The following is a 23,906-nucleotide window of genomic DNA, read 5'->3' on the forward strand; positions in this document are numbered from 1 at the left end:
AGTGTTCCCAGCTTCTGAACTGGAACCCACAAAGAAAAAAAAAACAACAGATTTCATGAAGAGTAGGGATATTATTTTTTATTTAGAACACACAATTTAAAGTTCATATTTATATGGAGGAATAGAAATGCTGAAACAAACACAGGAAGAGCCACCTAGCCCAGGTCAGCTTCTGGTGGTCATCTTACTCAACATCAATGAACGTTCTGGAGAAGCATCAAAACTAAATACTTAGCAAGGGTTTGTTTAAGCAAAGTCCTAGGAGGTTTTGAAACCCAAACACATCCAAAAACAAATCTAATGATTAATTTTTATACATACAGGAAGTTAAGTGGAAAATATTAACTCAGCACTGATTTATAGAGGGCAGTAGTTCTATACAGACATTGGTTCTTTCTGAATGACATCTTTAAGATCCAGCAGTTGCTTTCTGTCCATTCTGCTAAAGCTCGTTTACGTTCTCATCTTCAACCTTGCCTACTACAATCTCTCCTTTCTTTGCCTTCGCAGATGCTTCGCCCCGCCGCCTCTGCATTTATATCCATTCAAAATGATACCAAAAATAAAAAAAATCATCTTCCTGCCTTGTCATTTACTGCGTGACCCCACTCTTGCATCCCTTCACTGGCAATTTCCATGCCTCACCCATCGCAACAAACACAAATAACTTGTCTTCATATTTAAGGCCCTTCATGGCTTAGCTCTCCCTCATCTCTCAGACTATTAAGCTGTTGAATCCCCATCTCTCTGTCAATGGTACCAGCCTTCATCAGCCATTAGTTTAAGGACATGTCTACGTTGCAATGTAAGCCCAGGGTCAACCATGAGTTAGCAGACCAGGATTGTTAACCTAGGGTTTGAGAGTCTACACTCATTTGTAACCCCAGATTAGGAATTGTTGAACCCAGGATCCCAACCTAGGGCTCCAGTGTCTACACTACATTATGTAGGGCCAAGTCCAACCACCCGTATGCCAGAATTACTAGTGCCCTCCCACATGTGGGTGCTTTAGCTCTTTGTTGGTATACAGTGTAGGAAATCTTGACTGTCCACTAAACTTGACTCTCCAGTGAGCAAAGAAAGTCAGCCTGTGGGATACTTTTGGTGGACTCCCAGAGCCCAAGTCTGGTGGGGCTGCGTCAACACTGCAAAGCAATAGGGCTTGAACCCTGTGTTCCAGCTTGATTCAGGCTTGGACCCTGCACCCCCATGGGGTCCTGGGACTGAGCCACGAGAAAGTACAATTTGTGTGCAGATGGAAGGGGGTAGACTTGAGCCTGAGTTCAAATCCTGGGCTTACATTTCAGTGTAGACATACCCTAATTTTTCCTTTAGACAACTTCATGCTTTCTTTCAGGTCATGCATGGGAAGGGCTCCTCACATAACTCCACAAAGACACATTACTGTCCTCTTTCAAATTCCTCCTTGAAACTTGCTTCTGCCATGACACCTACAAAACACTTAATTAGGCAGCGAATGTGTTGTGACCCCTGGTAATTACAATAAGCATAACTGTCTCACTGTGACTTTGTGCATACATTCTGCCCCCCCGCCAGTCTGTTTGCTGTATCCACCTGTTGTCTCATCTTATATTTACATTGTAAACTCTTCAGTGCAGGGATCATCTCTTTTTTTGGGTGCGTGGTGTACACATACAGTGTCTTGCATAACAGGCCCCGATTTCTAATTGGGGACTCCAGGCACTACAGGAACTCAAATAATAAATATTCACAAAATCCTGTTCATTACATTGCAACCATCTTTTGGTGACTTCAGGGTATTCCTGAGAGCTGTAGTCACAGTGATCTGAACCTGGGACTAGGATAAAAGACCAGATGGATTTGAGCATTCCATTAGCCTGTGCTAATTTTCCCTCAGTGACGTTAAATGAAAGGTTCATCAGCCATATCCAGGCTCTACTGCAGGAGCCCTGAAATAGTATGGTTGTTTACTTGCAGAAACATATTCGTTATGCTAGTATCAAAAGTTTCTCACTGTATTTTATTGCAGCTTTAAATAATCACTACATCACGACAAAGCACTGATAATACAACTGGCCTTCGGTATGCCTCTAGGGTAGCTGCATTCTCATAGTTAAATCCCACTGTAAACATTTCCTTGTGACACAAACTAGTAGGATACAGAGAAGCTTGGGCTCCCAAAGAACAGACTGTCACAACACTTGATCTGAGGATAGTTTAAACAAACAGAGCTAATTTAACTGTCATAAATTACTACTACTGAGGTAACATCTTTTATTGAACCAACTTCTGCTGGTGAAAAAGAAACTTTTGAGCTACACAGAACGCTTCTTCAGCTATAAAAAATATTACCTCACCTGTGTCTCTAATATCCTGGGACTGACAAGACTACACCACTGCATACATAAATGACTAATTGCATTTATGGGGGATCCATCATATCATATGGCTGATAGACTAGTGCAGAGTCTATGCTGTTCTGAGGAACTTTACCAAAAATAATATCAACAATCAGCATGATTTGTTTGGTCTTAAAGTGATAAGATTTTTTGTTTTTAAACCATTTGTGATAAAAGGAAACTTTATCCAGGTTATGGAACTATTTACTAAATTTGTTTCAAGCAAAAACCTTGCAGAATTGCTTCTTTTTCAGAGCCAGTGAACTTTTTTGGTAGTACAAAGATGGGAGCTTTTATTAAGTGATCCCACGTAGCAAAAACTCTATTTCATAACCTGTCTACTTTTGCCATGCATCAAATAAATGAAGTGGAATACAAAACATAACATCTGTTTCTTTCTCTGACTGTTTAATATAGGGGTCAGGTTCTAACCAAATATATTTAGGAAGTCTTTTCAAGAATTTGTTAGGCTGAATGCAGCTAATCAAGACAGCAAAAACCTTGTGTATTTCCAAGGTGACCTCTTTGTTTGACCTGAAAAATTTGTATATTATTTTAAGTACTTTCACTACATAGCTTTTGCATTTGTAGATTTAACCTTCTTTTTCTAACACCAGTGTTTCAAGAAAGCATAGGTATGTTTGTGAGGGTGGGCACGGAAAGTATTTCAGATGAAGCTATGAATAAATAAATGCTACATTGCAATCAGCAGTTAAAAGTTACGGTGTGTAATATCCTCTAGTCAAAACATAACACTGCTGAATTCTAAGCATTAATTTACCATCTTTACCCACTTTATAGATTGGATTTTTAAAATCAAACAGTATCTAATAATAAATTAATGCACATAAACAGTACTCAGAATACAGACAGACAATTTTTCTGATCTTTGCTAAGTAACAGCTTTAGGCTTTAAAGTCTAAAGAATTGAAGATGGAAAGAAGAAACATTCTTCTGCCAACAGGATTAGTTTAGCAACATCAGGGAAGATACGTACTCTTACTTTTAGGGGAAAAAAACCCACCTTCTTACTGCCAACTGCAACTAAGATTTTGCAGTCACCAAGTTAACGAGGCAGTTCAGCTATAGCTTGAGAGAGATGAGACCTCCTCCATTAGCTCCAACGCTACCACAGTGTGTCAGATATCCAGATGTATCACCCTCAACATATGGACTTTGCAATTCCCCTGACAGTGCCTGAGTGAAGATATTTTTAATACTATTTCTTTTTGCACCACACATTCAGTTTCTTAATTCCTCAAATTAAGGCAAATGCTTTCCTGAAATCCAATACCCTCCAATTATCACAGCTACCAAGCTCCTTTAATTTCCCCCTCAAACAGTTCTTCTCTATTGTTGGAAAAATAACAGCTTCTCTCCGGATCATAAAGATGCCTCTGATGTAATCTGAAAAGCAGTAGCGATAAAGACCCAGTACAATAGCAGGCAGCTACTTAGAGGTCATATGATACAAAGATATACAGTGTGACTAAATGATCACAGAGGAGGGATACAAATGCCATGTGCATTTGAAAAATGTGAATGGCCAGAAGGGAGCAGATTTGTTCACTATGGTTTAAGGAGATTTAATTAGGAGAAATGGAATGAAATTATTCAAAAGGAGATTTGGGCTGATTACCAAAAAAAAAGTCTCCTGACAGTGAAATCTATTAGGTGTTGTACAGCTTCTCACAGGAAATGGATGAAGTCCCACTGCTTACCTTGACAGGACAAAATACTCTACAGAACAATCCCGCCCTGGCAGAGGAATGAACTAAATGACCTGATAATTTCCCCCAAATCCAGTTTATCAGATTTGATGATTGAACAGCACCATCTAGTTACAGATCTAGGAATGGTAACATGCACAGAAGAAAATCCAATACAAGTTCAGTGTACACTGCTGGTAACTAATTATGCAGTACTGCAGAGCAGAATGTCACTCACTCATCCCTTCCATTCTCTAAGCATTTGTATACAGACAGAGCTCATTCCTGCCAATGGATATTAAATCAACAGCCTTATTAGTTCAAGATGACCTATATACTTTGTATATGAGAGGAAAGTGATCAGGAACAGCCAGCATGGATTCACCAAGGGAAGGTCATGCCTGACTAATCTAATCGCCTTTTATGATGAGATTACTGGTTCTGTGGATGAAGGGAAAGCAGTGGATGTATTGTTTCTTGACTTTAGCAAAGCTTTTGACACGGTCTCCCACAGTATTCTTGTCAGCAAGTTAAGGAAGTATGGGCTGGATGAATGCACTACAAGGTGGGTAGAAAGTTGGCTAGATTGTCGGGCTCAACGGGTAGTGATCAATGGCTCCATGTCTAGTTGGCAGCCGGTGTCAAGTGGAGTGCCCCAGGGGTCGGTCCTGGGGCCGGTTTTGTTCAATATCTTCATTAATGATCTGGAGGATAGTGTGGATTGCACTCTCAGCAAATTTGCGGATGATACTAAACTGGGAGGAGTGGTAGATACGCTGGAGGGCAGGGAGAGGATACAGAGGGACTTAGACAAATTGGAGGATTGGGCCAAAAGAAATCTGATGAGGTTCAATAAGGATAAGTGCAGGGTCCCGCACTTAGGACGGAAGAACCCAATGCACAGCTATAGACTAGGGACCGAATGGCTAGGCAGCAGTTCTGCGGAAAAGGACCTAGGGGTGACAGTGGACGAGAAGCTGGATATGAGTCAGCAGTGTGCCCTTGTTGCCAAGAAGGACAATGGCATTTTGGGATGTATAAGTAGGGGCATAGCGAGCAGATCGAGGGACGTGATCGTTCCCCTCTATTCGACATTGGTGAGGCCTCATCTGGAGTACTGTGTCCAGTTTTGGGCCCCACACTACAAGAACGATGTGGATAAATTGGAAAGAGTCCAGAGAAGGGCAACAAAAATGATTAGGGGTCTGGAACACATGACTTACGAGGAGAGGCTGAGGGAACTGGGATTGTTTAGCCTGCAGAAGAGAAGAATGAGGGGGGATTTGATAGCTGCTTTCAACTACCTGAAAGGGGGTACCAAAGAGGATGGATCTAGACTGTTCTGAGTGCTAGCAGATGACCGAACAAGGAGTAATGGTCTCAAGTTGCAGTGGGGGAGGTTTAGGTTGGATATTAGGAAAAACTTTTTCACTAGAAGGGTGGTGAAACACTGGAATGCGTTACCTAGGGAGGTGGTAGAATCTCCTTCCTTAGAAGTTTTTAAGGTCAGGCTTGACAAAACCCTGGCTGGGATGATTTAATTGGGGATTGGTCCTGCTTTGAGCAGGGGGTTGCACTAGATGACCTCCTGAGGTCCCATCCAACCCTGATATTCTATGATTCTATGAACTTTCACTAAAATTTGTTGTAAACAATAGACTTTGCTGTAAGAACCAGGGGGGGCTAGTATTTCTGTACATTTAAAGAAAAGGAGCACTTGTGGCACCTTAGAGACTAACCAATTTATTTGAGCATAAGCTTTCGTGAGCTACAGCTCACTTCATCGGATGCATACTGTGGAAAATACAGAAGATGTTTTTATACACACAGACCATGAAAAAATGGGTGTTTATCACTACAAAGGGTTTTCTCTCTCCCCACCCCACTCTCCTGCTGGTAATAGCTTATCTAAAGCTATTACCAACAGGAGAGTGGGTTGGTGGGGGGGGGTGAGAGAAAACCTGGATTTGTGCTGGAAATGGCCCACCTTGATTATCATACACATTGTAAGGAGAGTGATCACTTTAGATAAGCTATTACCAGCAGGAGAGTGGGGTGGGGAAAGAGAAAACCCTTTGTAGTGATAAACACCCATTTTTTCATGGTCTGTGTGTATAAAAACATCTGTATTTTCCACAGTATGCATCCGATGAAGTGAGCTGTAGCTCACGAAAGCTTATGCTGAAATAAATTGGTTAGTCTCTAAGGTGCCACAAGTACTCCTTTTCTTTTTGCGAATACAGACTAACATGGCTGTTACTCTGAAATCTGTACACTTAGTATTGGGCTAGATCGGGGTAGTCAATTATTTTTTTGTCAAGGTCCAAATTTCTCGGTCAAGGTGTAGTCAAGGTCCAGACTCTAGAGAAACATTTTTCACACCGCAAGTGCCCCTATTCAACAAACTCATACAAGCTGTGCATTAGTAATATACCCCATTGCTAATATTTGTAATGCATTACATGAAAAATAAAATCAAACCGCTGTATAAATTAAGCATAGTGGTCAAGCCTCTGTTCTGATGCTGTGCAAAATAAAAAAGTATTAGTCTACTCTTCCTGAAATGAACAGTTTTTGGTATCAATTTTATGTTTAAACATGGCATCAAAAAAAAATAAAGCCATTAAACGTCGAAACCACCGGAGGCAGGACTACCGCTTTCAACAGAGTAAATGCGCCTATGAGCATGAAATCATTTTTTAAAAAGGAACACACAGTTTTTTATTGGAGGAAATGATGATAGCTCAAATTAAGCAAATAAAGAATTAAGGTGGACCAGTCAATCATTAATTCACAGTGCAACATATTAGAGATTGCACTGTGAGAAAATGAGAGGGTAAAAATAATTTTAAAAACAATAATGATCATCAGTAAATAAAAAGATTTTGCAGTCTGTTTAAACACGTCTTTTGGTCCAGATTTGGTCTGCGGTCTGCCTTTTGACTATTCCAGTCTAGATAATACTTAGTCCTGCCTTGAGTGCAGGGGACTGGACTAGAAGACCTCTTAAGGTTCCTTCCAGTACTACACTTCTATGGTCTATGATTTGTAATGCAATGTATTTTAAAGTAGAATAAAGAGGAGTTTGATGCAGCAAAGTCTTCTGATAATGGGTTGCCATTTGGAAAAATCTAATGGGTTTTCTTGTTTGAGGAGGTATTCATTGTATTGTTTGACCTCACTTTTCCTCTGCCGCATTGTGGGACTCTCCCCCGGCCAAGGAAGGCTGGCTGGACACAGCCTCCCGCATCACTCAGGAAGATGCTCCTTCCCTCTGAGGAACTGCACTCCTCCTTGACAGTCCCAATATGGGGAGGAAGGAAAGTAAATCCTGATTCCTCTGCCCTAGATCCATAAAGGGATTTAGGTGCCTAAATTGCTTGCCTCCCCCCATTCATTGTATCGGGAGAACATGGCCTAATTCAGGCTTTGTGGATTTCAGTGATTTTTAGGCGCCTACAAGTTAGGCATCGCAACCCCTATGTCTATTTGTGGATCCAGGCCTTTCTGACAACATAATCTACTGCCTCCAGACAGCAAGGCAAACTGTGTTTATTTTTTAAGACTAGATATACCAATCTCAGGTCTTAACTATGGACAAACTGAAGATTATACTTCGAAGGGTTCAGGTTAACACTACCACTTTTGGCACAGAAACTAGAGGCCACTATTGAGCCATAATAGCTCTTCATAAGGTAAGTTCTTCGGATGTATCTGTTTTTCAGTCATCTAGAGATATTTATACTCTCTAATGAATTCTGTTCCTGATCCACCAAGATGCCAGCAGCCAGCCTTGTTGCATCAAATTAAAAAAAGAGATATGTGACTAGAATGGGACTATAGTATTCAAAAGCTTCCCAAGATACTTGTTCACAACAATGAATCAACCACAAAGTCATCAAATAACCTTCATGACTCAAGGTATCTTTGGGACTAATATTAAAACTATAGCCATAAAGTCTGCCACTAAGCGTGAAATTATTAACTCTGATATGACAAAAGAAACCCAATGGCCAAGGTCCTCAAAACTGACTAGTGATTTTGGATGCTCAACCTGAGACACCTTAATAGGGGCAAGATTTTCAGAAGATGGGTGCTCAGCACCTTTTTTCAAGTTGGGCACCCAATATTTGAGGCACATAAAATCCCAGGTCACTACTGAAGTTCTTGCCCAATGAAAACAGTTATGAATAAAGATTAAGGATAAACTGAAGTAAAAATAGGTTTGTGGACTTTCCAGGTGAGATTTGATGATAATTGGGAGTTACAAGTGCCTTCTTGTAAGCACATGAAAGTCTACCTGTCTAGGCTCTTATATTGGCACTCGCCAACATATATTTTAGTGACTCCCAAGGTCCTTCTCCAGCTCATCAAGTTGGCCCAATAATTTACTAGCCTTCTCAATGGCTGGTTGATCAGGAAAATCAATCAAAAGTTATTGTGCACTCTAATAGGCATTTGCAACAAGATCTTGACAAGGCACAAACAGTAAAGGATTTTCAGTATAAAGACTAAAGACACTTACTACATTAATTACACTTCAGTACTGACTGGAATCAAGATAGCTTTGGAGACATGAAGCAGTATCAGAGAACCAACATCTGATTATACTTTATAAGGTTAACAGTATCTTAAGATCGTATTTTGGTTAGCAGCCCATGAAAACTGTTGTTGGACAACAGGATGCTGCTCTACAAATGCCCAAAGGACAACTAAGACTGGAATCAAAACATTACAGCTATTCAAACACACAAATCATGCCTCATATAGTTCCCAACTGAAGCAGTGTTACAACTACAGCAGCTTGAAATTAATAAAACTCATTGGCTTCTGTTGCTGCAAAGATGCTTTCTTGATAAAGTCAAGCGACTTCAATTATAGAGCTCTGACCAGAATACGAGTGTTCAGTGACATTTGATAAGTAGCAAAATGAGAGATGTCACTATCTTCTGAGACTCACTTATTTTCCTCATTCTCTGTCCTGTCTCTTTTTCATTTTCTAGCTAACGAAAATAAAGGACATGAAAAAGGAGTACGGTACCAAATACAAAAACAGAATGAAAAAAGGGAGAAAGGCAGAGTCTGATATGGAAAGCTTGACATAATTTGAGAAGCACAAAGATAAATTTAAGAAATCAAGGATAATAACTAGATAAGTAAGGAAAATAAAACTGGGAAGAAAAAAACAATGCACGGACGAAAGAGAGGTCACTACTGAAACATTTATGAATGACAAGTCTTTGGAGCCCATTATCAAATTACCTTCTCTATAGACTTTGACTGTTGCGATGTCTCATAATCTCTCTTTGTTTCCAAGATTCTTTTTACAAGACCACCTGTTGAAGATCAATGTTTCTCTTAGTGCTGGTTACTGACATTAAAACACTGTTGTAAATAATCTGAAAACTAATCTAAAACCTGATCACTTAATTCTGTTAAATGAAAAGTGATTTTAGACCAGCTGTAACTGTATTCCAGTAAATTAGTCTATCTATCCCATCTCTATATGATGTCAAGATGGTGTAGTGGCAAGTACATTACACAGCACAACCAGAGAGGAGATGGGGAGGAAAGAAATCAAGTCAGGTCACAGAATCATAATAGAGGCCTACTAGGCTTCGTTCATCTTCCTGAGGCACATACCAAGGTTTGTCTTTTGCTCCTCTCAGTTGAACTGCCAAAGAGGCAGCATCTAAACTGGTGGTCAAAGCAAGGATAAAGGCTTTATGGGAGCCACATCCAAATCTGCTTGGCTGGAGGGTAATGGATAGGAGAAGGATAAATGGGAACAGCTCAAAGGACAACATCCCCAAACAACTACTTTTGTCAATCGGACTACCTCATGTTATAACAGTATATTTACAAGACTACTATTCTAGCCTTTGAACTGATGACTTAAAGGCAACCTGAACCACCCAAAGTAGGTTAAAGTAAACCTTTCTTTTGCAAAAATATCAAAGAGTAAACGTGGTTTTAATTTTGATTTAAATACATTTGAAAAAATTAACACAAAATTATGTGAAAGTACAGTTCACTAAAGGTATAGAACCACACTCTTGACTTATATGTTATCATAACAATCTCTTACATTTATACAGCATTTTTCATTCAGAAAAATTAGCCAAATGCTGTACAGACTACATACAGAGATCATCTAATCTCTACGCCCTTCCTTTACAAAGTGCAAAATTTACATGTGGACATTTAGGAAAACACCTCTCTCAAATAAACCAGGTCCAATACAATTACAATGGATTCTAGGTTTTGAGAAACTAAATAAATGAGATTTGGGATAAAGAATAAGCCTAATGATGTTTAGAACCAAGTTGCTTGTGTAGATTTATTTGTACACTTTTTCAAAGTTTACTCTAAATCGGTCAATCATACAGAGGTACACACACTGCTGGCTAAAGTAACATGCCACAAGAACATTTAAATTATTTCGAGACAAAACATGTCTCCTGAACTCAGCCTAAAGAGACAACCATTTGAATTGGATACTTGATTACATTTCAGAGATACCAAGTCTACTATTCACACTGACAGAGTTACAGATTACACTGCCATGGTGCACTGCCCAACAGGCTTTTCACAGCTATGAAGATCAGATTTTGAAGGATTCTATTTTTTCTGCAACTTTTAATGTCGTCATTAGTACCTAAAGCAACACAAGGTATTACCTGCATTTCCTATGCAGTCTTAGGTGTGTATTGTAGAAGAGGAAACAGCACTCAGGTATTGTTAGGTAAGAGACATTTAATTTATTCTGTTTTAAAATATAGTTATAATACATCTAGAGATGTAGTCTGTTAAGGTTCAGCAATCAAACAGTTGAAAGGTTTTTGTTTTTTTTCCTTCAAAGCATTTTATTTCATTTTAGCACAACAATGCTAAATATTGGAGGTACAGGTTTTCTATACTTTCATTCAGGTACAGTGTCCTTCAGAAATTCTCATTTAAATGACACTATGTAGCGACAACTCATCTTTCCTGTTAACTGAAGTGGTCACACAGACCATGCTGGGCTACTGAGTATGAAGTCTGAAACTAACTCCCTGCAGATTTCTGGGCTAGCTCAGAATCAGTTTCCACATGATTTTTCTCATCTTTTTTCATACTTTAACATAACATTCTTATGGCTGTGAGAAACAACAATAGTACTTGATACCTAGATAGTATTTTATGCTTTCAAAGTGCTATGCAAACATGAGCTAGTCTTCACAACACCTTAGCCCTGATTCAGCTAAGCACTTAAGCATGTGAAATCAATGAGACTGAAGCATCTGCATAAATTTAAGTATGGATAACATTTTCAAAAGCATTTAAGTGACTTAGAAAGTTAAGTACCAGCAGGAGTCAGGCCTGGTCTACAGCAGAAAATTAGGTTGGTATAATTATGTCACTCAGGGGTGTGAAAAATCCACATCCCTGAGCAGTTTAGTTAAGCCAACCTAAGGGCATATCTACACTACAAACTATTTTAGGTTGTCTTATAGCTACTGCAGCAGTTACTGCGGTGGTTCAAGTCCACACTGCCCTCCTTCTGTTGGTGGTATGCCTACTCACCAGGAACACTTCCAGAGACTTAAGGGGGGGGCTGAGAGCTCAGAATCTCAGCTCTACACAGCTCCCTGCTGGGAGCCTGTCTGCTCTCACCCCCACCCCCTCCGGGTTCTTGGCTCCCTGCTCCCCACTTGGAGCTCCACACCTAGAACCTGGATGGCTGCCAGGTTCCCAGTGGGGAGCCAAGAGCCCAGTGTGGAGGGAGTGGTGAGCTGGGAGCCTCGGTGTTGCGGGGCTCCCAACAGAGAGCCAGAGCAGCAGCTGAACTGGAGGACAGGAGCCTGGGGGGCAGCCAGGCTCTAGTTGGAGCCCCCGACCCACCCCTGGGTGATCGCTCAAGCTGCCAGCAGCTTTCTTGTCAGTTTCACGGCTCCAGCATGGAGCCAATGTAAGTAACTCATAGTGTTCACATAGATGCTGCATCATCCTAACTACATCGACATAAGCCTTACGCCTCTTGTGGAGGTGGAATTATTATGTAGGTGTAGTAGGGCACTTACATTAGTGGGAACAAGGCTGTAGTGTCTACACTGACATAAACAGGTCAACATAAGCTGCTTTACATTGACCTAACTCTGTAGTGTAGACCAGGCCTAAGTCCCCATGTAGACATTGGTATGTCGACCTAGCTACCGTCTCTCACGGAGGTGGATTACCTCCTGTCAGAGTAAGTAGTCTCTACACTGAAGAATTACAGCAGTGCAGCTATGCTGCTGTAGTGTTTTACGTATGGACAAGCCCTTAGGCACTTAAGCATGTGAGGTAAAATTTTCAAAAGCTTAAGCGCTTTGCTGAACTGGAGCTCTTGTAAACTAGACAATCCTCAATCCAATCCCAAGGTCTGTCTATATAGAGATATTTGTACTGGGGCAGCTACACTGATGCAAAACTCCAGTGTAGATACACTGTCTCAGTATAAAATGGGAATTGACCCCTTGGCGGCTTACCACAATCACAAAACCACAGTCCCTGATAGGCAGAGACAGAGAGAAGTTAAGTGACTCCCTCAAGGCCACAAAATGGGTAGTGGTAGAGCTCAGATTAGAACTCATATCTAGATGATTGTTTTTCAGGAGACACTTCTCAGAAGTTAAGTATCTATTCAGTGTTATTAGAATTTAAAACAGGGGTAGGCAACCTATGGCACACATTCCAAAGGCGGCATGCGACCTGATTTTCAGTGGCACTCACACTGCCCAAGTCCTGGCCAACGGTCCCGGGGGCTCCGCTGCCGGCCTGGGGTACCATCCGCCGGCCCTCTGCCATCCAGGGTTCTGTCTGCCGGCCCTGCTCAGCCCGCTGCCAGCCCCGGGTCCCAGCCACTGGCCCGCGGAGCTCTGCTCCTGGCATCGGCCCGGGGGGCTCTGCAGCTGCCCCACGCTGTGCCCCTCTGGCCCCAGCCTGGGGCAGCGAGTGGTGAAGACAGGGCCAAGAGGGGGAGCAGCTCAGCATGGATTCTTATTACTGGCACGCCAAACCTTAAATTAGAGTGAATAAATGAAGACTCGGCACACCACTTCTGAAAGGTTGCCGACCCCTGATTTAAAAGGACAACAAGTTTAGTTCCTGATAATATGTGCTGCTTATTACATAAGTGTGACCTGACAGTTCCGACCACACTCAAAAGAAAGTCTACATCGGCTGTATAATACCACCAAACTTAGCTCCTTCTTGGGCTTTGCCTTACTGGTAATTCAGTCACCACCACAAAACAAAACTAATTAAGCCTAGGTGCCTGGTGGATTGATTTAAATCACCAATTTTAAATCAGAAACCATGATTTAAATCTTCAATTTTAATACTGTTTTGCATTTGTACTTTTTAGTTATCTTCCTAAAGAGAAAGGTTGATTCTCATTGGTTGGTAACCATTAAAACATGTTGATTTGCAACTAAATATAGCCATTATCCTAACTTTGGTGCTTATTTTGCTAACCAGGAGGATATACTATATTATACAGATTTATTTAAGCAATTATATAGTTTAACTTATATGTATTTAGATTCTTAAGTTTTATATTTTATTAAGTTAGAAAATGGTGAATGTGAATGATGCGTTTCTTATTTGCTAGATGATTTTTTTTTTTTTAACTTACAATGTGATTACAATGATTACTTACAAAGAATACAATGTGTGTCTATCTCTATTTGGATGGAAATAGAAATTCAATTAAAAATGTACAAAAATCGCATTTTATTTACTAAACACTACTTTAAATGTGCTGATATGTAAGAAAAATGTCTATTAAAAACGTTTTGCATTTAAAACTAATTTAATAAACAAAGGGAAGTATTATTCGTAATTAATGAAGAGAACTAATTGTTTCTGGTCACCATGTCCTTCAAGATTTTAGAACTAGTAGATCTTATCCTCTAATCCGTAGTTTTTATTCATAGATTAGGGAAGGAAAATAAACTTCCCTGCTTTTTCAACTCATAACCAGTTTCTCAACGGTGAATGAACTAGTCATTGAATTGAGCCAGCTGAATAAACTGAAACGAAGAAAATATTCTTTCTGCACCTGAAGCTATTACTCTAAAATCTGGTTGAGCACGTCAACAAACTTTGGTTCACGGTGCTTAGTCAGTGACTTCTGCCAGTTCAGTGGTTTGATCTTCTTTAAAACTTCGCAGCAAACACATACTGATACCACAGTTTAGTTTCACTTTGATCTGATAATATGCTGGTTCTCTGTGGACTTTACCAGCGGTACCTACCATAATAAGTTAGCAGAATTTACTCAGCAGGGTTCTAAACTCTTGTTAACAGGATGAATTAACAAATCTGTATCCCTACCTGGATTGTAGATCCTGCTACCCTGTTACAATAAGAACAGATTGCTTTTGCTAAATAGCTTGTTTCTATATTTTTCTTTTTTAAAGTTATTGCATAAATTAGAAGTATGTACCCTCAAGATGCAAGATCAAAACATGATTAAGAAAGGTTATTCCCATTATCTATTTAAGATTCTTTTACATCCTGTGCAGAGTATGAACCACAGATGAACAGAGAAGAGCCAGAGAAACTTACCATGCTTCTCATCACCATCCAGCTCTACTATTGGCTCCTACATAAGAAAAAGAAAAAGCTTTTAGTTATTAGGAAGCTTACACTGCTGTGATCTAACGCATGCACGCATCTCAGATAAGAAACTGCTCAAATAAAAAAAATAATTGGACAGCATTAAGGGAACTCAACATTAAGGGAACACATTTGGACAAAAAGGCTGGGTTTTGTTATATTAACAGACCGTTTCCATTTCTGGCATTTCAGGTAGCTGTGGTGCTGCCTCCACCACAAACTGATCATCCTCATCGTCAGAATTCTGTTTGTCTATGATCACATTTGAGACGGCTTTACCGCTGCCATTCCTGAAAGACAGACCATGGAAATTTAAACCATACAGAAATTTGACCAAAAGTTGTCCATACCTGAAGAGAGCACACACCTCTCTCTCTAATACAGTAGAGCCTCTCTTTCTCTAATACAAGTATCAGGGGGTAGCTGTGTTAGTCTGTATCCACAAAAACAACAAGGAGTCCGGTGGCACCTTAAAGACTAACAGATTTATTTGGGCATAAGCTTTCATGGGTAAAAAACCTTCATCAGATGCATGGAGTGAAAATTACAGATGCAGGCATTATATACTGACACATGAAGAGAAGGGAGTTACCTCACAAGTAGAGGACCAGAACTAAAATTCATTTGCAAATTTATCATCATTAATTTGGGCTTGAATAGGGACTGGGAGTGGCTGGCTCATTACAAAAGCAGCTTTGCCCATCCTGGAATTGACACGTCCTCATCAATTATTGGGAGTGGACTACATCCACCCTGATCGAATTCGCCCTGTCAACACTGGTTCTCCACTTGTGAGGTAACTCCCTTCTCTTCATGTGTCAGTGTATAATGCCTGTATCTGTAATTTGCACTCCATGCATCTGAAGAAGTGGGTTTTTTACCCACAAAAGCTTATGCCCAAATAAATACGTTGGTCTTTAAGATGCCACCGGACTCCTTGTTCTCTCTAATACAGTAGAACCTCTGAAATGTTTGTGACTCTGAACAAAACGTTAGGGTTGTTCTTTCAAAAGTTTACAACTGAGCATTGACTTAATAGTTTTGAAACTTTGCTATGCAGAAGAAAAAACACTGATTTTAACCACCTTAATTTAAATGAAGCAAGCACAGAAACAGTTTCCTTGGCTAGTCAATTTTTTTTAAACTTTCCCTTTATTTTTTTAGTAGTTTATGTTTAGCACAGTACTGTACTGTATTTGCTCTTTTTTTTTTTTTTGTCTCTGCTGCTGCCTGATTGCATACTTCTGGTTCCAGATGAGGTGTGTGGTTGACTGGTCTGTTTGTAACTCTGGTGTTTGTAATTCTGAGGTTCCACTGTATAGGAGAATCACTTCCTAATCTAAATTTATGCCATTTTCCAATTGTAGCCCAACTTTACTTTGCAGTCTATAAGTATCTCCACAGTGAACAAATATTTAATACCAGGCTCTTCAATCTAGCAGAGAAAGATCCAATAGCTGGAAGCTGAAGCTAGATAAATATAGACTGGCAGTATTAAGGTGAAAATTCTTAATGGTGAGAGTAATTAACCACTGGAACAACTGACCAAGAGTTGTGGTGAATTCTCCATCGCTGACAATTTTTAAATCAGGACTGGATGTTTTTCTAAAAGATATGTTCTAAGACTGGTTTGGGAAGTTCTATGGCCTGTTTTATACAGTGTTGTAGTAGCCACATTGGTCCCAGGATATCAGAGAGACAAGGTGGGTGAAGTAGTATCTTTTATTGAACCAACTTCTCTTGGTGAGAGAGACGAGCTTTCCAATTTACAGAGAGCTCTTCCTCAGGTTTGGGAAACTTACTGAGAGCCTTGGAATACATGAATCTATGAAGACAAAAGTACTGGCCAGGCATTCAGGTTCTTCTTCGAGTTGTTAAAGACATTCCTTTCAGGTGTATGCATGCACAGCTCACAGAAGTTAGATAATTTTGCCTCGCAGTCACTGCAGGGGCAGCACTTAGGCCCTTTTTGTCACTGCCCCTCCCATGACTATGTAAGGGCAGTGACACCCCCCTTAGTTCCTTCCTACCGCCAGCAGCTAGCACTTAGTGTGACCTTACCTCACGCTTGCCTTCACTGTCTTCTGTGATCTTTTTTGCATATATAGTAAAACCTGCTTTAGCAACCACCTCTGAAGAGAGACCACCGAAAGTTTTTCCCCCTATAATTTAACTGTGAAGAAAACGTGAAGAGCGATAACCTGGCATCTGCAACCAGTGACCACATTTTCTTACTCCTATCTATAAAAACAAACCTGTAGAAGAAACCAATCTTCCTTACCTCCAGCAGCTGCTGCTCTCCGGTGTGCAAACCTCTGAAGAGAAGCCACCTCTTACAAGCGACCACTTTTCCGAACTCCCATGAGTGGTCACTCTTGGCAGGTTTTACTGTAGTTAGTAGTACCTTTTAGTTTGTAGTAATTAGGTAGGTAGTTTTTCCCAGTGGGATGCTCTCCCAGAGTTTAAATATTGTCCTTTTGTAACACCGATGCTTTTGTGCCTCAGAGAAGGGCACATGAAGGAAAGGTGCTTCACCTGTAACTCCTTTAAGAAGAACTCAGGTGGCTAGAGACTTCAGATTAAAGCAGCAACTTCTTGAGCAGGCCATGAGACTTGCCTCAGTAACAGGAACAATCCAGGTGTGTCCGGCTCCTAAAAAAAGGACCTGACTTCTTGACTGAGCTCAGATTCCTTGCCCAGAAAGAAAAGGGAATGCTCTCCTTCAGCAGGTCCCCCAAGAAAAAGAACCCAGAAAATGGACCGGGGGAATTCCAGAGTATAAAGGAGATTCATCTTCTCTGTATAGGGAAAGTACCAATTAGCACCATGAGTCTGTGGGTATGTGGGATAGAGCTCGGCTGTCAACCTCTCAACAGTTCCATTGCAGGACCAGGGGTACTCCATACTGTGAACTCTGGTATTGCCTTGGGGACATCTGAAGAATCCAGTACTAAGGAGCATTGTCTGTTTCCACACCAATTGCATACCAGACAGCAGATTTGCTGTGCCTGCCTGTCCTAACTTGCTGCTTATTCAGGAACAATTGACTGCAGCAGTGTTATCTGTGGTGTCCCCACTTCCACCTGGACCAGGGGCAGACTTATAGTTATTTACAGCAATGTCCTCCACCCTGCGGTCCAGGGGTGCAGCTGTTTTCCTCATTGGCGCTGAGGGTGTCGTTAATGGGGACGGAATTTTTGGTGCAGACACTGATTACAATGTAGTCTGCATCTGGCAGGCCTGAGACCAGCTTCAATGGCTGCTCCAGGGCCAAATATGAGTGTGAGGCTGCTACCAGTGGTCAACAAGCCGTTGACTGTTCCTCCTGCACCAATGACATCATCAGGTTGGAACACAAATGATGCAGGGCATTTAGTGGCGCCATCAGGAGCAGCTCCCCTGCCACCATCAGATTACCTGGAAGGGTCCTCAAAGTGGAATTTGGAGGCATCTCCCTCTGCTTCCTCCTATCGCTTTCAATCTTGAAGGTCATCGAGACAATGGGAATCATGGTCAGTTCTGGGATTGGTACCATTACCACCACAGAGACAAGTGCTCCTGCTCATTTGGCTGTGATCTGAGTTTTCCATCCTCCCATACAAGGAACGGTCAGTATTCTCAAACCCCATGAAAGTGAGTTTTTGTGTTTTTTTAAGGGTATTGTTCTCCTTTTTCTACCAGTGAAGGAAATGGTGCAATTGTTGGACCTTAATGGGGGCTGACGGTGCTAAAGAGCCTGCAGCTCGAGCAGATAGCAACATGTTTATTGGCTCTCTTCTCGCAAGATGACGGAGCAAGATACAAGCCTTAGTGGCAGATCCTTGTACACTCAATTCTTCAAGAACAAAGTGGCTTTAAGACCACATCTAAAATTTTTGTCCGAAGTGGTATCTCCATTTCACTTTACTCAGGTTACTTACCTATATTTTTTTTCCAAACCATATTCAAGTGCAGATGAGCAACATCTATATCCCTTAAATGTCAGGAGGTGCCTAGCATTCTATTTAGAAAGGACTAAGCAGTTTTATACATCATCTCGACTATTCGTACCCTATGTGAGCAGATGAAAAAACAACTGGTCTCCATTCAGACCATTTCCAAGGGGATAACTGCTTGTATTACCTAAACTCATGATGTTGCTCAGATGACATCCCCTCAGTCATTATGGGCTCATTCAATGAGAGATCAAGTGACATCAATTGGATTCCTTAGCAATATCTCAATATTGGATATCTTCAGGCCAGTGACATGGTCTTCTGTACATACTTTTGCTAATCATCATGCTATCACTACGGCATCGAGATTGGATGAAAACTTTGGAAAGACAGTTCTGCAGTCACTGTTTAAATAGACTCTGATCCACACCTCCTGCTCAAACTGCTTGAGAGTCACCTGAATGGAATACATGTCTGCAACCACTTGAAGAAAAGACGGTTACTTACCGGTATCGTAACTGTTGTTCTTCAAGATGTGAGTGCAGACATATATTCCACAGTCCACCATCTGATCCCTCAGCACTAGAGTCTCCAACCTGGGGTTTCAGTGCAAAGAAAGGGAAGGGAGGACGGGGCGGCACTGCCATATAGCCATGGGAGGGACTAGGAAGGAAAAGGCATGAGTGCCACTTCTACAGGTAGTGCTAGGCGCACACAGACCTGAGTGGAACACACGTCTGCACTCACGTCTCAAAGAACAGTTACAATACTGGTAAGTAACTGTCTTATTTGGCCACAGAAATATTTTTTTTTTCTTTTAACTATCAACTTGCTTTTCTGGATTAGAGGAAGTTAGCAGTTATCAGATGCTTATCATTTTGGTAATTAGAACTAGTTTCAAAACGCACCTTCAGCATTCTGGAGCCATGGTCTATTCACTGCATTTTTGACAGGTCTTTTCTAGGCCTATTTTAGATTAGCATTATCAGATTTATTGTTCCAGAGTTTGCAACAGCCGACGATTTTATCTGCTTTTCAAAGCTTCTGACACCACAGGTCAGTTTCACTTTGTTCTGACAATATACTGGTTCTGCAGAAACAGTAAGACCAGCATATGAAATCTTTAAATTTTCTAAGCTGAGGCCATGTGCAGCATGTATGTTTTAGTATCATTGTTATGGGTGAGTGTCACATGGCACACTACAGAATGATGTGTTGGGATAACTAGGAATGTTTATTCTGCATCACGTACCCACACATAGCCCTTCCCTTACCTCTCTGGAAGTAAAACCTCTGTACTTTCTTGTCGTTTTATCCGGGGGGGAGCTGGCCTGGCACTATTGGGACGTGGTGGTCTTCTACAATAAACAAAAGATTTTTCCATTTATAGCTACAAAACGTACTAATACATGTCCATGGAAGTTACTAGTTTATAGTAGGGCTGTCGATTAACCATGGTTAACTCACACGATTAACGCAAAAAAACGTAATCGTGATTAAAAAAATTAATCATGATTAATCGCAGTTTCAATCGCACTGTTAAACAATAGAATACCAATTGAAATGTATTAAATATTTTGGATGTTTTTCTACATTTTCATATATATTGTATTGTGTTGTAATTGAAATCGAAGTGTATATTATTTTTCATTACAAATATTTGCATTTTAAAAATAATAAACAAAAGAAAAAGTATTTTTTCAGTTCACCTCATACAAGTACTGTAGTGCAGTCTGTTTCGTGAAAGTACAACTTACAAATGTAGATTTTTTTTGTTACATAACTGCACTCAAAAACAAAACAATGTAAAACTTGAGAGTCTACAAGTCCACTCAGTCCTACTTCTTCTTCAGCCAATAGCTAAGACAAACAAGTTTGTTTACATTTACAGGAGATAATGCTGCATTCTTCTTATATATTTACAATGTCACCAAAATGTGAAAACAGGCATTTGCATGGCACTTTTGTAGCTGGCATTGCAAGGGATTTACATGCCAGATACACTAAACATTTGTATGCCCCTTCATGCTTCGGCCACAATTCCAGAAGACATGCTTCCATGACATGATGGAATGATGACGCTCGTTAAAAAAAATGTGTGAATTAAATTTGTGACTGAACTCCTTGGGAGAGAATTGTATGCCTCCTGCTCTGTTTTACCGGCATTCTGCCATATATTTCATGTTACAGCAGTCTCGGCTGATGACCCACCATGTTATTTGTTTTAAGAACACTTTCACTGCAGATTTGACAAAACACAAAGAAGGTACCAATGTGAGATTTCTAAAGATAGCTACAGCACTCGACCCAAGGTTTAAGAATCTGAAGTGCCTTTCAAAATCTGAGAGGGACGAGGTGTGGAACATGCGTTGAGAAGTCTTAAAAGAGCAAAACTCCGATGCAGAAACTACAGAACCTGAACTACCAAAAAAGAAAATCAACCTTCTGCTGGTGGCATCTGACTCAGACGATGAAAATGAACATGCATTGGTCCGCACTGCTTTGGATTGTTATTGAGCAGAACCCGTCATCAGCATGGACACAATGGTGGTTGAAGTATGAAGTGACATATGAATCTTTAGCACCTCTAGCAGGTAAATATCTTGAGATGCCAGCTACAACATGCCATGAGAATGTCTGTTCTCACTTTCAGGTTACATTGTAAACAATAAGCGGGAAGTATTATCTCCTGCAAATGTAACCAGACTTGTTTGTCTGAGCAACTGGCTGAACAAGAATTAGGACTGAGTGGACATGCAGGCTGTAAAATTTTACATTGTTTTGTTTTTGAATCCAGGTTTTTTTGTACATAATTCTACATTTTAAGTTCAACTTTCAAGATAAAGAGATTGCACTATAGTACTTGTATTAGGTGAATTGTAAAATACTATTTCTTTTGTTTTTTTCAGTGCAAATACTTGTAATCAAAAATAAATATAAACTGAGCACTGTACACTTTGTATTCTGTGTTGTAATTGAAATCAATATATTTGAAAATGTAGAAAACATCAAAAATATTTAAATAAATGGTATTATTATTGTTTTAACAGTGTGATTAACTGCAATTAGTTTTTTTTAATCGCTTCACAGCGATTAAAGGAAAACACAAACTGAACTTTACAAACATTAAGGGTTGTGTTTATAAAACAACTCATCTCCCGATATCACAACAGTAGTAAGTATTGTGATCATACTATGAAGCAACGTAGAGAATGCATTCCATAAATCAATATACAGTGATCCTTTGCACAGTAACCTTTTGCATTTCAAGGAATCCAAATCTTTTGCACCAGCTGAACACCTTGCGCACCCTGTTAATAACATAGCTATGATCTGCTGCACTATGTTTAGCTTAAACAACAAGGAGTCCGGTGGCACCTTAAAGACTAAGATTTATTTGGGCATATGTTTAGCTTGACTTTGAACTGCAGCAGCTGCATCAAATTCAGCATTAACAACAGAAATCTTAATGTAAAAGAGAAAGTTTGGTTTTGGCTCCAACTATAAGGAAAGAGTCACTAACTTATTTCACAATAAGTTTTCCTTCAGGATGTGTTCCGCATGTCCATTCCATTCTTGGTGTGGATGTGCCCCAAGCACAGCTGTCAGAAATTTTCCCCTCAGTGGTACATCAGGACAGCTCAAGGGCCCTCTGCTGCTGCATGCCACTGCATGTCACTGCATGTAGGTATAAAGGGCAGACCTGCCCTGATCCTTCTCAGTTCCTTCTTGCCAGAAAAATTCAAATGGAGAGGAGTAGAAGGATGGGTCATGGAATGGACATATGCAACACATCTTGAAGAACAATAGTTATGGAACAGGTAAGTAACCGTTTTTCCTTCTTCCAGTGACTGCACAAGTGCATTCCAGTTTTGGTGGCATCAAAGCCCATCTGAACAACTGAAGGACAAGCTTCGTCTCTTGATTGCTGAGTGATGGCATAATGGGAAATACACATGTGCAACGAAGACCAAGATGCTGCCTACAAATGTCTAGGACAGCCAGGAAAGTCGCAGAAGCCTCTTGCAATCTTGTCAAATTGCTGCCGCTTTGCTTGGGGGATAACATTAGCCAAACTGTAGCACAAGAGAATATGCAAGGCTATCCAAGACGTTATTCTATAAGAAGAAACTGGGAGCCCCTTCATTCTCTCTGAGATCACCACAAAGAGCTGGGAATACAGACAGAACTGTTTAGAACTGTCAAGGGAGAATGCTAATGCTCTTCATCTTTATTCAGGTGTGGTCTCGGGGAAAAAGATGAAGGTAGGTAAATCGCTTGGTTGATACGGAAGCTAGATAATGCGGTTGAGAGAAACTTTGGGTGAAAATGAAGGTACATTTTGTCTTTAAAGAAAACAGTATAAGGAGGGCCAGACAGGCAGGGCCTGCAGCTCACCTGATCTCCTACCTAGCAGAAGTCACGGCCACCAAAAAATGTTACCTTCATTGAAATCAATGAGGGCCAAATCGCACCTGGAGCTGCAGCTAGCAAGAGATGTCAAGAGTAACAAGAAGGGTTTCTTCAGGTATATTGGCAACAAGAAGAAAGCCAAGGAAAGTGTGGGCCCCTTACTGAATGAGGGAGGGAACCCAGTGACAGAAGATGTGGAAAAAGCTAATGTACTCAATGCTTTTTTTGCCTGTCTTCACGAACAAGGTCAGCTCCCAGACTGCTGCGCTGGGCATCACAACATGGGGAGTAGATGGCTAGCCCTCTGTGAAGAAAGAGGTGGTTAGGGACTATTTAGAAAAGCTGGATGTACACAAGTTCATGGGGCTGGACGAGTTGCATCCGAGAGTGCTAAAGGAATTGGCGGCTGTGATTGCAGAGCCATTAGCCATTATCTTTGAAAACTCGTGGCGAATGGGGGAAGTCCCAGATGACTGGAAAAAGGCTAATGTAGTGCCAATCTTTAAAAAAGTGAAGAAGAAGGATCCTGGGAACTACAGGCCAGTCAGCCTCACCTCAGTCCCCGGAAAAATCATGGAGCAGGTCCTCAAAGAATCAATCCTGAAGCACTTACATGAGAGGAAAGTGATCAGGAACAGTCAGCATGGATTCCCCAAGGGAAGGTCATGCCTGACTAATCTAATCGCCTTCTATGATGAGATTACTGGTTCTGTGGATGAAGGGAAAGCAGTGGATGTATTGTTTCTTGACTTTAGCAAAGCTTTTGACACGGACTCCCACAGTATTCTTGTCAGCAAGTTAAAGAAGTATGGGCTGGATGAATG

The 23,906-nt window shown here is 40.7% G+C and overlaps 1 protein-coding gene across 9 annotated transcripts in view; it reads right to left on the bottom strand.

Moving 5' to 3' along the window:
* Positions 1-23,906, bottom strand: part of TRAF3IP1 (TRAF3 interacting protein 1) — an 88,090-nt gene that overhangs the window by 14,064 nt on the left and 50,120 nt on the right. For 7 of the 9 annotated variants that reach the window (XM_073306845.1, XM_073306849.1, XM_073306848.1 and 4 more), the window contains 4 exons: positions 19,944-20,027; positions 14,904-15,024; positions 14,684-14,720; positions 9,353-9,426 (listed from right to left, as the gene is read on the bottom strand). In XM_073306845.1, the coding sequence (XP_073162946.1) occupies positions 9,353-9,426; positions 14,684-14,720; positions 14,904-15,024; positions 19,944-20,027 (316 nt within the window). The remainder of the gene's footprint in view (positions 1-9,352; positions 9,427-14,683; positions 14,721-14,903; positions 15,025-19,943; positions 20,028-23,906) is intronic. The other 2 variants (XR_012154393.1, XM_073306847.1) reach the window with 2 other exon arrangements.

Source organism: Lepidochelys kempii, chromosome 11, assembly GCF_965140265.1.
Source record: "Lepidochelys kempii isolate rLepKem1 chromosome 11, rLepKem1.hap2, whole genome shotgun sequence".
NCBI lineage: Eukaryota > Metazoa > Chordata > Testudines > Cheloniidae > Lepidochelys > Lepidochelys kempii.